A 15,220-nucleotide genomic window follows, 5' to 3' on the forward strand; every position below is an offset into this window, starting at 1 on the left:
TAACTTCTTTTAAATCACTTCTGAAAACCCACTTTTACAGACTTGCTTTTATGTAAGGTTTACTTTTAGCTGTATTTAGTTTTAGTGTTTTATTTTGTATTATGTCTGTTTATTTTGTTGTTTTTGATGTTCTCTTTAGGTTTCTTTTACTTTCAGTTGCCTGATTCTTTGATGTGATGTCATCTCTAATTGTTTCTCAATTTTTTTTGTTTTAATTTCTAACTATAATCCTCAGTCTTACTCTTCATTTTTTAAAACTGCCTAGTTCCTTTGTTTAATGAGTGCTAATCTAGCTAAATATTCATTTAATTTATTATCATTTTTACCACTTATTTTAACTGACTGCTCTGACTTGTCTTCTTTCTCTTGCTTAATTGTCTGTGTTGCATGTTCGACTGTTAAAGGACTTTGTGAATGCTGTTCTTAAGGGTGATATGTAAATAAAGTTATTTTTATTGTTATTATCAGTAGTGATTGCTTGTAAAAACAAACTGTGACTCAGAGGATTGAGTCATTTTTCTACAAACAAAAAAAATGCAATAAGAATTTCAAAGATGCCATAATCACATTTAATATCCATCCATCCATTCTCTATACACCACTTATCCTCACTGGGGTCGCGGGGGGTGCTGGAGCCTATCCCAGCTGACTCGGGTGAAGGCAGGGGACACCCTGGACAGGTCACCAGTCTGTCACAGGGCTACATATACAGACACACAATCACACTCACATTCACACCTACAGACAATTTAGAGTTACATTTAAAATCCATTAAAAAAAAAATCTTTTTTTGTTTAACTCAATAAACTTTAATATGATTTTGTTTTTTCTTGTAATGAGTTCTTTCAGAACTATCTACACACTTGACTTCCTATAGTCCCGTCTTATTCATTTAATACTGGCATTCCTGTGTGGAACCCAACCTGTATAGGCTTAATGGAAAAGTTATTTTAAAGTCTTAGTTTCGCTGAAGCAGCCACCGGCACACCAGCAAGTTGGATCACAGTGAACTGACCATTATTTTGCTTTAAAACAGATACACTGAGTTACATGCAGAGGGTTAGTCACAAAGATGAAATGTTCTTTGACAATATGTGCATATAATCAGGCCATCAGAATAAATTTCAACTTCAAACTTCTGAATTTCAAACACACAAATTCATTGAACTTAGGCACTAAACTGCTTGAAAAATATTTGGTATTTTGGATTGTGTTTGTTTTGTAGACACCTTGCAAGACCTTTTTATTTCACTTCTTTCTATATATCTGTTAGTGTAATGTTAGTGTTGGATGTAAAAAAAATACTGTGGCTCAAAGGATTGGGCCATTCTTTGACAAATAAAAAAAATGCACTCAGACTTTGAAATAGGTTATAATCATATTTAAAACACATTTGAGATAAAATGTTTACTAGACACTACCCTTCAAAATTTTGGAGTCACTTAGAAATGTCCCTATTTTTGAGAAAAATGCATTTTTTTTCAATAAAGATAACATTAAATTAATAAGAAAAACAATGTAGATATTGTCAATAATCACTCCTGTGTTCCAATGCTACATTGTGTTAGCTAATTGTGTTGAAAGCCTAATTGATGATTAGAAAACCTTTGTGCAGTTATGTTAGCACATGGATAAAAGTGTGAGTTTCATGGAAAACATGAAATTGTCTGGGTGACTCCAAACATTTGAACAGCAGCGGATATATATATTTTTTAAAATCAGTAACATTTGATTGAAATACTTTTTGGAATCAAACCTGTATAGGTTAAATGTTTAATATAGAAAAGTTACTTTAAAGCGAAGTTTAACTGAAGCAGCCCTACAGGATACCAACAGCAAGGTTTGGGCCTCGGCAGGGCTGGGCACGACTAAGCTGGGCCTGGCTGGCTGTCTACAGCTGTTCCTCTCCACGGTTTGGTGAGGGCTTTACCCCATGCATGGGGAGTGTCTGGAGCAGTGGTGCAGCTGTGCCTCCAACTGCGCACACCTGCACTCTCCCCACCACCCACCACGACGTCTGGAAAACAGAGGATTCCAGAGAATGGAGCATGGGAGCTCGGGGCCCGGTGTGGACAGACAGAAAGGCAAAGAGAGGGGATTGGAAGGACAGCCGAGCAAGGCCCAGAGCGCAGCCAAATTCCTCTGGCCTATTTCTCTTTCAAACACTTTGCTGCTCATTAGCTGAGTGGATGCTTCTTCTCACGTCAAGCTGCTCTTCCTCATGTACCACAGCAATTAAGCAGAATGCATTATTCATGAAACCTTTCTCACAAATACACATTGCCACCTAATCGGAGTGCAATGTTTGCATATAATTTAATTGGACAGATTCCTCCAAAGTCTTCGGGGTCAGGTTAGCTGGAGGGAAGAACTATGAATATGAATAAAAGTCTGATTTATATGAAAATAATGTTATACATCAAAGACTGGCTTTCATTCTTTTAACTTTCTCATCTCATAGTTGGCTCCGGATGCCATCCCAGCCCTGATCAATCTATTCCTGCTCCATATACCCCGCAGGCCTTCCTGTAGGAGGCAGCAGGGGAGTCGATCCTTCAGCAGGCAGCTCAGAACAGACTGCAGTGACCATTTTTACACAACCGCCCAGCAATCACTTCAGAGAAGACACAAACCATGTTCAGAGGCTTTGACACTGTCAGCAATCGTTGTCATAAACTGTCACCGTGAGGTGCTGCAGAGGTTCCCTGTTGTTTTGAATACAATGTGCTGTCAAATATGTTTAGCAAACATCTACATATACACAAACACCCTTCACCACAAGATCAAATTCCAAAAAGAGCTGATGCTTCGTGTCTCCGCGCTCGGCTGCAGAATGCTAATAAAGACTGTGAACCCAGGCTGAACAGTGCAGTGTCAGGAGCTTGCATGTCTGTCTTCTAGAGGTTGGTTTTGATGTAGTCTTAGAAGAAGATGCTCAAACTGACTACCAGAGAGGGAATTATACTGGTGTAAGTCATTTGTAGGTGTAGAAATTGTTCATTTGCCATCAGTTTGTACAGAATTAAATAGTTCTATTACTTCACCAGTGAACACGGCTGAGTAATGTGACAATCGGCATTGGTTTGTCTGTTTTTCTGTCTGTTAGCAACATTATTGTAAAACAGATTAACGGATTGGGATAAAATTTTCAGGGAAGGTCAGAAATTACACAAGGACCAAGTGATTAGATATTGGCAGTGATGCAGCTTATACTCTGGATCTATGGATTTGTTAAAGATTTCTGTATTGCGAAATAGCAGCATGGCATCACTGTAATTATGACAACAAGACAACGCTACGTCAGCTGCCTGTGGACGATCACATGATTGTGATCCTACTACATGTCAACCACTGCTGACCGTGAATTTTTTTAAAGATTTCATCCATTGGAAATTATACAACAACTGAGCAGCCTTGGCGAAGTACTGCGTTCTCTGAGTGCTTTGCTTGTTAATCATTTTTACTCCGCCAAGGAATGTGGCAGAGTGATGTGACAATCAACGTTGGTTTGTCTGTCTGTCTGTCTGTCTGTCTGTTAGCAACTTTATTCAAAAGCAGACGAATGGATTTGGATGAAATTTTCAGGGAAGGTCAGAAATGACACAAGGACCAATTGATTAGGTTTTGGCAGTGATGCTGCTTATAGTCTGGATCCACAGATTTGTGGAAAATTTCTGTATCATTACAAGACAGAGCACAGTGTTACTGTCACTATGGCAACAAGTGAACACTACATCAGTGGCCTTTAGACGATCACATGATTGCAATATTACTCCACGTCGACCGTTGTGGACTTATCTGTTGGAAATGATACAACGACTGAGCAGGATTGGTCGAGCACTGCACTCTCTAAGTGCTTTTCTTGTTTATCATTTATTGTTTGTACCACAGTGACCTTACAGTGCAACTATATGATTAGTTTGTACTTCAAGAAGGGCTCTGGCTTAAGTTAAATCTTAGTACAGCATTCCTATAATACTCATTTATACTTCCAAACTCTGTCACATTAAAGAGAAAGTGGCTCCCCCCCCCCAATCATTAGAGGTTTACATGAAAACAACCCTTTCATTGGGTTTATTTAACATCCCTAGTTTCCATAAATGAGGCCATTTTTGTTTATTCTAAAATGCAAAATGAGCAATTAGGGTAGATGAAAGCATTCAAGAAATATATTAGTCCAAGATTTGTTTGTATTATTTCGCTAACATCCCAAGACAGATGGTGAAGGGTTGTCTGACATCTAGTCTCATAGCCAGCTTCATTTTTAAACATCTGACATCTCATTTTAAGTCTTGCAAAGTGTTTGAATTATTTATACGGGTCGTAAATGAGGGAGCATGGCCGGTTCTCAGTAATATAATTCTCTGGTAAGATTATGAAAATTAAAAATCCAATGAACTTGTGAGCACTGCATATTTCTTGTGGTCGAGGGGGGAGGATAATGTGGCTGTTATTTGCATCCATACACAGTTGAGCATAATCAGCGATACGAGGAAGAGAATGAGTGAATAAGATCACCAGAAGGTCCGAGACTCTGCCTAGATTTTCCCTTTATTATGTAGTTCGGTGTGACAGGGATGATTAGTGGTAAACATATTTATTTTATGCATGAGTATAGTGTGGTAGATGAGAATGTTTTTAAGCAGCTATAGATAGATAATAAAATAAACAGATGAGATTTTGAGAATAATCTTCACTTTAACTGAGTCTACTGTGCATGACATTATGTTGAAATATCTGTCAAATATGAGTGCAACAGTGAGTCTGTGAGTTTGTGACACCTTGTTTGTGTCTGAACAACCAAAGTTCAGAACTACCAGGTATGAAGGATTCAATGTTTGATATCGAAAAATTTCTACTTATATGAAAAAAAATCTGTAATTTTAAGTTTAAATGTAACAAACTGTAATCAATACTGTTATAATAATATGGAGCCGGTTACATTTCTGCAAATTTACTCAGTTGTATTTAATCAACATTAAAATTATGAATTGGTATCATAGCTAAAAGAGTCTTGGCTTGTATTCTGATTAATAATATGCTCTTTGCCTAGCAGGGGGGGTTGTCTCTTGTCAGTTTTTGACAGGCAGTCAGCAGAACGCTCAGCAGTTGTCGAGTGCACTGTTGGACAGAGTCGTTTGAAGCTCTCATTACACTAACATCATCGCATCAATTTTTAGCCTTGTCACAATAAAAGTCTTCAATTGAGACCTCCAAGCTTCAAAGCAGAGAAGCAGCGCATCCTGTCAGCTTGTGAATTTAGTACTACTGTTAGAACACGCAGGTACTGTGTGGATCTTTCAGCAGTTTGCATTAGGTGTCAGTCTATAATCAAACATAGTTAGACGTGACTTACCAGAATTCTCTCAGCTAGTCATTAATATATGACCAAATATGCAACTGTCAACATCATATTTAAGACTACCTTGGAATATCATTATCATACTTGACTATTTTTGCACAATGGTATAGTTATATATCATATATTACTATGCAGACCATAAACTAGTTAAACTTATAGACATCCATCCATCCATTATCTATACACTGCTTAATCCTAATTAGGGTTGCAGGGGGACTGGAGTATATCCCAGCTGACATAGAGTGAAGGCAATCACACTCGCATTCACAACTCTGGACAATCTAGAGTTATCAATTAACCTCAGCATGTTTTTGGACTAGAGGAGGAAGCTGGAGAACCCGGAAAAGCCCATGCATGCACAGGAAGAACATGCAAACTCCATGCAGAAAGACCCCGGGAAGGCCAGGACACAAACCAGGGATCTTCCAGCTGCAAGGAGAAAATGCTAACCACCAAGCCACTGTGCAGCCCAACTTGTAGACAATTATTGCAAATTAAATTGCACTTCTGGTCCAAACAAAATCTAAATGAGAATTTTTACAGACGAGACACAGACACAAGATGAATAGACAAAAATGTGGTTGCTCACTCTGAGGAAGGTGTCCAGAGATCCATTCTCCATGAACTCGGTGATGATCATGACAGGACTGCTCTTGGTGACCACTCCCTCCAGATGAATGACGTTAGGATGGTCAAACTGACCCATGATGCTGGCCTCACTCAGGAAGTCCCGTCTCTGCTTCTCTGTGTATCCAGACTTCAGAGTCTTTATGGCCACAAACATCTCCCTTTTACCCGGGAGTTTTAGGTTGCCGCTGCACACTTCCCCAAACTCTCCTGTAGAGACGTTATGTGGAGAACAAAAAGCAGTAGTTCTGTCAAACTAAGAGTGACACGAGCAACGAAAAGTAAGCAACTTTGATGCATCGACTTCTATTTAATAATCAGCTACCAACCAAGCTATTCTACACAGCTAGATTCCATCCACGTTTCAGTAAGATTTTTCCATTACCTGCACCAATGACCTGTTCAATCTTCACACAGGATATATCAATCTCCTTGGCAAACTCCCTCACAGCCTCGTTGGGGTCCTCATATGTGAACGGATCAATATAAATCTTCATTCCTGGAGTCACTTGTAAAAAAGGAAAGAGCCACTATAATATTTGATTCCTGTGGTCATGCTTACACTCCTGTGGGCTTGACAGTGAAACACGGTCAGGCGCATTAACAATCTATTCACCTTTCATTCACACATTCCTGTACAATTATTTGATTTCTTGACATTCAGGCTGTGAAGGTTGAAAGATGGAGGAGGTAGAGTGGTTGCAAATGGTGGTCATGACTAGTGCCTCAAGCTACTGTGAATAACTATTCAGCCAGCAAGGACACAGTACCTCCAGTCCTCTTAACTCTGATAAGGTGGGTTAATATATATATATCTATATATCTATATATATATATACACATATCTATATCTATATCTATCTATCTATATTTATATATATATATATATATATCTATATCTATATCTATATCTATATATATATATCTATATCTATCTATATCTATATCTATATATATATATATATATATATATAAAATCTCCTGTGAGTCATAGTGCCATTAATGCTCAGGAGAGAAACCCGGGCCCTATATCAGCATCGCTCAGCTCCACTCCAAGAAATAAATTGGCTATCCTAAGCCCTGATGCCAGGTAAATTGGCTTAAGGTGGCCTTTAAGTGTTCAGGGACTTAAGTGTCCCGAGTTTTAAATCCGATTATTCGGCTCATACCTCCACATCAGGCCGCAGGCTATTTGAATGGATACTGAACTCATGCCTGGGCTGCAACAGAGCTAGACGAGCATGCACACTGCCTCAAAACCTGGCACACCATGCTGGAGAAACATGCTGCAGAGATGAACAGATGGAGAGGATCTTACCAGGCAAAGCCCCCCCATAACTAAAACCCTACAATCTCTTCCCAAGCTGAAGCGCTGTTCAGGAGACCACCTTCCTGCGATGGCAAAGACCACCAAAAACAAGGGCAGAAGCCTGAACTGTGACTGGTGTGAGGACAGGGTGCACACAAAACACATTGGCCTCTGCTGTTAATAGCTGTGAAACACCCGAGCCGTTTACTGGCACACTTTTCACCGAGTCGCAAACCGCACTTCTTTGCACAGCAATGATTGGATTCTATTGAGAAAGCAATCACCTTTAGAGTGGGATTTACGGGGGGAAAAATGGATGAAGCAGGATGGTAATTACACCATCAAATACACAAATTAAGATGTGGTCATAAACTTGAGACAGAAATAGATCTGTGTTTTTCAAATCAGGCAGCAGTAAGACAGATTAGCTGGAGCCACGGAGAAATTACTTCTCAGCTTTCCCTCACAGATTTATCTCAGCATTATTGTCATTTAAGCTCTACGCTACTGTACTGTATGAAGAAAGAAAATCATTGAGTAATTCCATTCATTCACCAAGTCTTTTGAATTTTTTAACAATGGCAAATGACTCATGTGCATTAGCATGCTAATGGCCTTAACGTGAGCGAAGACTGACCTATTTTCAGCACAATGGATTTAGTTAACTATGAAATGTGATGCACAGAACACCCTCTTGAAGACTGGTTTTGATGTGGGTAAATCCAGACTCTGAGTGAACACAGTCAAACAACAGGCGAGATTATTGGTAAGTGGGGGACGGGCAAATAAAGCGGTGCTGTGCAGCCAAGGACACCAGAATGCAAGGTGGTAGCCATGGAGACAGGTGTGTGAGGCAAGCAGAGGGCTGAATGATAGCCATGGAGATGACTATGTGACATGGTAGTCATGGAGACAGGTGTGTCTGGTGCCGAAGGAGGAACTGAGCAGAGAGGAGTGGTGGGTTTACTCACTGTGGCCGCTGGTGTAGTGCTGCAGTTTGTCTGTGTATTCTGAATCTGCCCGGTCAAAGCCACGCCTCCTGGGGGAAAGACAAAGAACTCTAGCTCTGGTTCAAAAATAGGGAGCAGGGAGGTGGAGAAACACAGATCAAACACCCCCAGGTCTACCTACACTGAAGACACGCCAACAGAGCCAGGACTGAGTAGGTAGAAAGCATTTGTTTTTTTTTGACTGCGCTGAAAAAAGACATCAAGCCCTGCATGCATCCTACACAAAGATATCTTTACTTTTCTTTTGAAAGTGCTTGTTTCCAAATGATTTCAAAAGGCTTTTTACAGGTTTACTTTTAATTTCAACTTCATACAATAAGGAGGAGTGTGTATTTTTAAATACTTTGTGGATGAGCACGTAAGCATCATCATTTTTCTTCTGCACAGACTTAACGGGCTGCGTGGTGCATTGTGGTCCAGTTCAGTTCATCACAGACACTGCACAAAAGACACTGAGCCAGCATGAGTCTGGGCATGATTAAGAGTTTTAAACAAGACAGGACACATTTCTCTCAGGCAGAATTTCCTAATCACAATCAGTAGCAACAACAAAAAAAAATCAGATATCAAGTATGTAGTAGTGAGTTAATGTTATGTAAGTAGATCAGATATCACCCCGGTCTAACCAATCCACCTTCAATACTGCGGTTTGTCAGTCTCATTGTACAATTTCTGCCACTGACTCAGTCTCAGGCTTCATATTACCTTAAAGTTACGCAGATAAAAAAATAAGAAAAGAAAAAGAGAGTATTGATATTGGACTAGGAATTGAGGCAGGAGAGATATACAGTGTTCTGTATGGAGGAAGTTTTCACGCATATCAATTCACCACATTTGCTTTTTGATGTCATTTTACAACACTCCATCCATTTGATCTATAACAGTTCCCAAAATTCTCTGTCACTTTCTTTCAGTGGGTCTATTCTTATGTGACGTGCGATACGCCAAGATAGCAACACACCGTTTGCAAAATGAAAAGAAAGAAAATATATGGGGGAATATACGTATGTTCAGAAATTCATCTCATCTCTCCCCAGTGAACAGAAGCATTTACAGAGCAGTAATTTGAGAGAAACTGACTTTTATATGTTATTTCTGCACTGGCAAGACTGGAATCTAATAATAATGAACATATTTGAACCCAGTTGTTTTTATCTATACTCACATTTATGTTTATGCTAATCTGACTTAGAGTACATGCGTTGTTATGCTTCCTTCTCTTTCCTGCAGCTGTCTAAATCCATACTATACTACACAGTGCGTCTCTGTTACCCACATTTATGAAGCCAGCAGACCTCATTGTTCCCTGACTTGAGATAACAACAACAGCTAATAAAAAGGAAAAACCTCCATTTTGCAAGCGAGTTCAGACAAGGATTTTAGTAAGACTGCGACAGGACTGACTCACCGGTTACAGACGATAATGATGACGACCACAGCAATGAGGAACACCAACCCAGCAGCTGCTGAGCCAATGATGAGAGGCAGCTTCTCCTGAATGCTGGTGTTGTATTCCGCTATAGAAAGAAGAAAAACATGGATAAACAACGCCACGCACGCACGCACGCACATGCACAAGCACAAGCTGCAACATATGGGCAAGCATCTGAGCCACCACATATGGAGGGAGCAATGGGTGACAGACAGACATACGGCTGGGTGAACCAATGAGCATCTTGGCATCTCGACTGGCTGCATGGACCATTTTCCAAAGCAGACTGAATGTGCTCAGATGCCGCAGATATGGACAAATCATCTGGCAGAAAGTGTGTGAAGTGAGGAGAGAGAGCATGTTTGGGTGAGACCCAGCCTGATCAGGCAGCCAAGAATGTGGAACCAGCTACTGAATGGGCACACAGAGCCGGAGCCAAATTCTTCTCTTGAGCACATGCAAATAATACACAACTTTGTGATATTGGCCAGATACACGGGTTAGTGAGTTCCCCAGAGTTTCACCTGCTTCTGTAAGTGATAAATGTTGCATTTCATGATGAAGATGTCATTTAATAAATGGTTTATTATACAATATATTATCTAGTAGATATAACGGATTTATTGATGCACAACAATTAGGAGTTCTCTTTTCAAGGTATTTTAATATTGCCATAAATAAAGTGACTGAAAGCAAAAAAAATGCCCTGATTTATTGAGTCTTGATGAAACTCTGCTGAGAACTGCTGCTTTCTTAATATCCTTCTACATTTGTATTTTTTAAAATTTAAAGTAGATTAGCATTAAATTTTAAGATACATCTGCAAAGGTATTCAAGAAAAAGGTTTTATCTGTGCTTTTACCTCTGTCAAAATCCATGTAATTTCAAACACACAATTTATGGTGCAGAACCAGTATTTTATTATATTTTTATTACTTTCCAAGAAGGCTTCACTTTCACTTTCTGGCCCATTTTCCCCTTCACTTTCAATTTCTTGAAGCATTCCAGAGCTGTAATCATCACAGAAAATGTATTTTTGGCTTTAAACTAAACGAATCAGGGTTTTTCTTGTGGCATAGCACGTAATCATGTCAGTGAAAAGCCTTATATATATCCCCTGTTTAGATAATATTTACAGTTGTGAGTCAGTTTGATATATCTTCAGCGCTTAATGTGTGCGTGTGGCAGCATCAAGGATGTTTGTGTCAGAGTTCAGGCTAATGATGGCCCTGGGCTCTGCAGGCTGGAGGAAATGAGATGTTCAGAGGGTAAAACCCGAGCCTGGCTCTAACATTAACCTACATGACTGATGTTTGCAGAATGTTCCTTCTTCTCCCCGTCATGTCATATTACAAAGATAAAACAACTTTAACCCCATCCTTGACTCAAAGACCTATCGTGGAAAATGTCAAAAACTCATTATCTGACAAGGACTGTTTCTTTGGATGAGGAACATTTTTAAAACACTTAAAGAAAGGTAATTTTGAGGGTGAAATATAGTTAATGAAATGATTATATGATGTTTGGGATTCTTCCTACAATGGAAAAGGATGTGATGAAAATAACAACATCATCTCAAGTCACACTAATCAGATTTTGGAACGCTTGTATTGTTTACCCCACAACATGCTTCCTTCTCGTTCCCGCAGCTGTCTGAATCCATATTATGCTACATGGTGTGTCGATGGGCCACGCATGAGAGGTGATAACAACTCTGCGTGCTCTGGTGAACATGGGCTGAATTCTCACCCTCAGTCATGGTCTGGAAGTACAGTTTGCCACTGTAGCGTCCAAACCCAGCTACGGTGCGGGCCCGGACCTGGAACACGTAGATGCTTCCTGGCTTGAGACCACGAATGACCACTGTGTTGGTCTGACTCCTGATGGTAGTAGAGTTATATTCTGATTGGTCCTGGGAGAATGAACAACATGTCAGATATGAGCACATTAGTAATTACAGTTCAACTGCAAAGGGTAACAGAAAATGCCACACGAGTAAATTACAAGTTATTTTAAAGTATTCCAAATAATTCAACAGAATCAGTAGGCACTGTATTCCTACTCCAAACACAGAGGACAGAAAAAAACAATTCAACAAAGCTCAGAGTTTTTGATCTTGACACTGGGAGGTGATTTTATTCTATAATTTTAACCCTTTGTGTCAAAAAACAGCTCAAAGGATCAAAGTCTGAAAACCAAAAAAAAAAAAAAAAAACCTGAATCAATTATTGGACTTTATTTTAAACTTCTCTGGTGTGACTTTTAGTTTGTTTCTTTTAAAAATTCACTAAAAATATACAGTTTGCAACAGATTCTGTAAAAAAAAAAAAGCAAAAAATATCTGTTTCTCAATGCAACCAAGAAGATATTAGTGAATCAGCTGCAACCAACAGTCGCATGATCAAAATTCAGTGACTAATCAGCTGAACTGGGCTGAACTGCAGGCTGTGTTTACACAGAGCAGACAAGTATGCAAACAAATTTCAAATGCAGATAGTTAAATATTTACAGCAAAAAGTGCAATCATTTTTTTTCCAATATTGAGAACATATGTGGAGACTTGGAAGAATGTTGTAACATGTGTATTCCAGGTTTAAATTTTTTTGCGAAATAAATACATCAAATAAAAAGAATTAAAAAAAACAAAATGTCCCTTTTTTCTTATTCCATGATTTAGGGCATTAAAACTGAAAAGAAGACATTTTTGAGTTCTCTCTTATCTGTAGCCATGGTTGTTCTGTTCCCATAGGGGTGCAGGACTTTATATTGCAGTGAAAAAATGAGTTCACAGTGAGCTAAAATGTGACAGGAGCAAAAACTGCCAAGAAACTGCTTGGGGTTCATGAGAATGCATCCCACAATGTTGCGCCACCCATTCCAGACATATCAGGAGATAAAGCAATACAAAAACAGCCATATTACATGCCATACCATCGTTACATTTAGTTTACAAAACATTAAAAGTAACCTCAATAGATGCAACATGAATAATTTGCTACATTATGTGCGATAAAGAAGCAGAACTGAAAGTGGCAAATATCCAGCAGCTGCAGTTAAGAAGGTAGATCTGGTGGCAGTTTCAGGTCAGGCAGCTTCTCTGAGCCATGCCTTCTGATCATCAGAGTTGTGTTTCACTGCCATCTCCTCTGCAGAATGCTGACAGGTTTGAGAGCAGAGACGGAGACTCTTTTAGCTGCTCCCTTCAACACACTGCTCAGCGCACACTTCTGAGCCACAGCAGGGGCCAGGACAATTGTTTTGACAGCTCTCTCCAGCAGTGTCAGAAAAGGGAATTATGCTCAAAAGCGGAATGGCTTGGCATGTAGACGAAAGCCAGACAAATGCTGTGTATATGCGCCTGTGTGCACATGCACATACGTGCGTATTTTTGTCTCGTCATGCCTGCGAACGGCTACATGCTTTTAAGAGATCGTTGTGCTCGAAACAATGCAAATTTTCGGACTGGAAGTGTTCTTGTGAGAAAGTATGCTGATTCGGAGGAGCTTGCCCCTCAAAACCTATTTTTACAGCAGTCAGCGTACCATTGTTTCAACCACAAGTCTCTGCGCATCAATCCCCAGTGGCCCTGCTGCAGGGCCGAGTGTGGTTTCCTTTCCCAGTGACTGACCGTGATTATAATTGAAAGAGAATAAGCAGAAGTCCTCAGCAATGTTCAGAAGCTCCGTCTACATGCCTCCTAGGATCTACCGCTACGCAAACAAGCGCGAGGAGATATTCTGAATTTCCATATACAACTAAACAGAGGAGTCATTTTTTCTACCACTCGCTCATGATTTATTTAGCTCGATAGGAAGAGGAGGAAATGGAATTCATACAGATCAGTAGGGCTTGTACAAACAATGGATCCAATTTATTGATTGAATGTGACGGATTGTACCTTTTCATAATACTGCAGTTCATAGTCCAGGATGACTCCATTGGGCTGGTCAGGCTGGGACCAGGAGAGGGTGATGCTGTCCACAGTACGGCTGACCTGGTGCATTATAGATACAGTGGATGGAGCTGCAAAGACACAGAAGAAACAGTGAGTTAACTATGAGGCAAATCAATCACCACCAACTTCACAGTCATGCTCAGAGAATTTTACAGCATCTTTAATCTCACAGCCAAACACTGCGTTCTGCAAAGGTGTAAGGCCATAAAATCTATGTAATATACTGCAGCCTCCTATTAGAGCATTTCACGGCTAGACATGCATTGCAAGCTGGCAAGTCACAACACTGGTTACACCACAGAAGCAGCCTCACGGGACTTCCCAGTATCAACTGTGACTTTCATGGGACTAATTTATGCTTGTCATACTGTTGATAATAGAACGCCTCCTGCAAATAAATCACTTTAAAATCACCAGACCACCTTGTATTACAGGCAGATGCACATTTTGTCAGTCATAAAATCCAAACAATCGGCATAAATCACAAGAGGCACAAAGGGGTACACAGCATTCCTATTGTGCTGCCTTTTTCCCTCCCTCTACATTTTAATTGTATTTAGTTTAGGCTTATTTCCTTGTAAATGACAACATGAAAATTGAAACTGCAGTGTTTTTGGCATAGTGCAAATTGGATGCTTCAAATCACTTTCAACAATTTCCAGTCTTTAAAAAGCAACCGCTGACCACAAAGAATTGTCATTCATTCTTAGTTTCAAGTTGATTTTTGCAGAATGTTGCATAATAATTTGTCTGTAATATTTTTTGGAAAATATTTCTAAACACTAGTGTCATCCTTTAATAGTAAATTACCAAAAAGATAATGGCCTGTCATTTGCCATTTAAGGCTGTCACAAATGTGTCACATCTGCTTTTAATATTATACCTGGCTTAAATATTCAATTCCAAATGCTTGTTACTGACTCTTTTTATGAAATATTGTATTGTTTTGGAAAAATGTTTTATGAAGGTTGTGTTTTTTTGCACTGAAACAAGTAGAATAACTTGACCCCACTGCGTGATTTTATTCACATGCTGGGCTCAGTAGTATCCTAATGACTTGTTACATCATGGGTGGTCTACTATAGTCTCACATAGCCCACTGACCTAAAATTTTGTCAGGTCAGAGAGGGGCGTGGTCACCTAAAGTCATCCAACAGCTATTATGATTAGTTCAGGGTGCTGTGGGTCAGTGTAAAGCTAAGAGAATCTCAAGATAAAAAGCTCTGTCTGGCAAGCCTGGCAAGGCCTGCAGGCCTCAATGAGTGAGCCTCTATGTGTGAAAGGGCTGGGTGGGTTGAGGTGTCAGAGAAGGAGGGGTGCTAGGCAAGATTTATGGACACCAAGCCCCACGCTCATCCCCTACAGGCCCGTGCTGCTCGCACACAGCGCTCAGCCAGAAACACAGTGGCTCCCCCGAGTCCTGGCAATAAAGTCGGAAGTCCTTCCACCGGCACGCGTTCTATATGGAAAATCCACTGACTGGAAAACTACGACTGCCACGCCTCTATAATCTAAGACCGTGAGG

The 15,220-nt window shown here is 39.9% G+C and overlaps 1 protein-coding gene across 4 annotated transcripts in view; it reads right to left on the bottom strand.

Moving 5' to 3' along the window:
• The window catches only part of ephb2b (eph receptor B2b), a 133,771-nt gene that overhangs the window by 11,429 nt on the left and 107,122 nt on the right, over nucleotides 1–15,220 (bottom strand). Inside the window, exons 6-11 of one of the 4 annotated variants that reach the window (XM_022209285.2) lie at nucleotides 13,639–13,763; nucleotides 11,490–11,652; nucleotides 9,717–9,825; nucleotides 8,270–8,334; nucleotides 6,375–6,488; nucleotides 5,952–6,199 (exon numbers count right to left, since the gene is read on the bottom strand). In XM_022209285.2, the coding sequence (XP_022064977.1) occupies nucleotides 5,952–6,199; nucleotides 6,375–6,488; nucleotides 8,270–8,334; nucleotides 9,717–9,825; nucleotides 11,490–11,652; nucleotides 13,639–13,763 (824 nt within the window). Of the gene's footprint in view, nucleotides 1–5,951; nucleotides 6,200–6,374; nucleotides 6,498–8,269; nucleotides 8,338–9,716; nucleotides 9,826–11,489; nucleotides 11,653–13,638; nucleotides 13,764–15,220 lie in introns of all 4 variants that reach the window. The other 3 variants (XM_022209283.2, XM_022209284.2, XM_022209282.2) reach the window with 3 other exon arrangements.

Source organism: Acanthochromis polyacanthus, chromosome 5 (genome assembly GCF_021347895.1).
Source record: "Acanthochromis polyacanthus isolate Apoly-LR-REF ecotype Palm Island chromosome 5, KAUST_Apoly_ChrSc, whole genome shotgun sequence".
Taxonomy (NCBI): domain Eukaryota; kingdom Metazoa; phylum Chordata; class Actinopteri; family Pomacentridae; genus Acanthochromis; species Acanthochromis polyacanthus.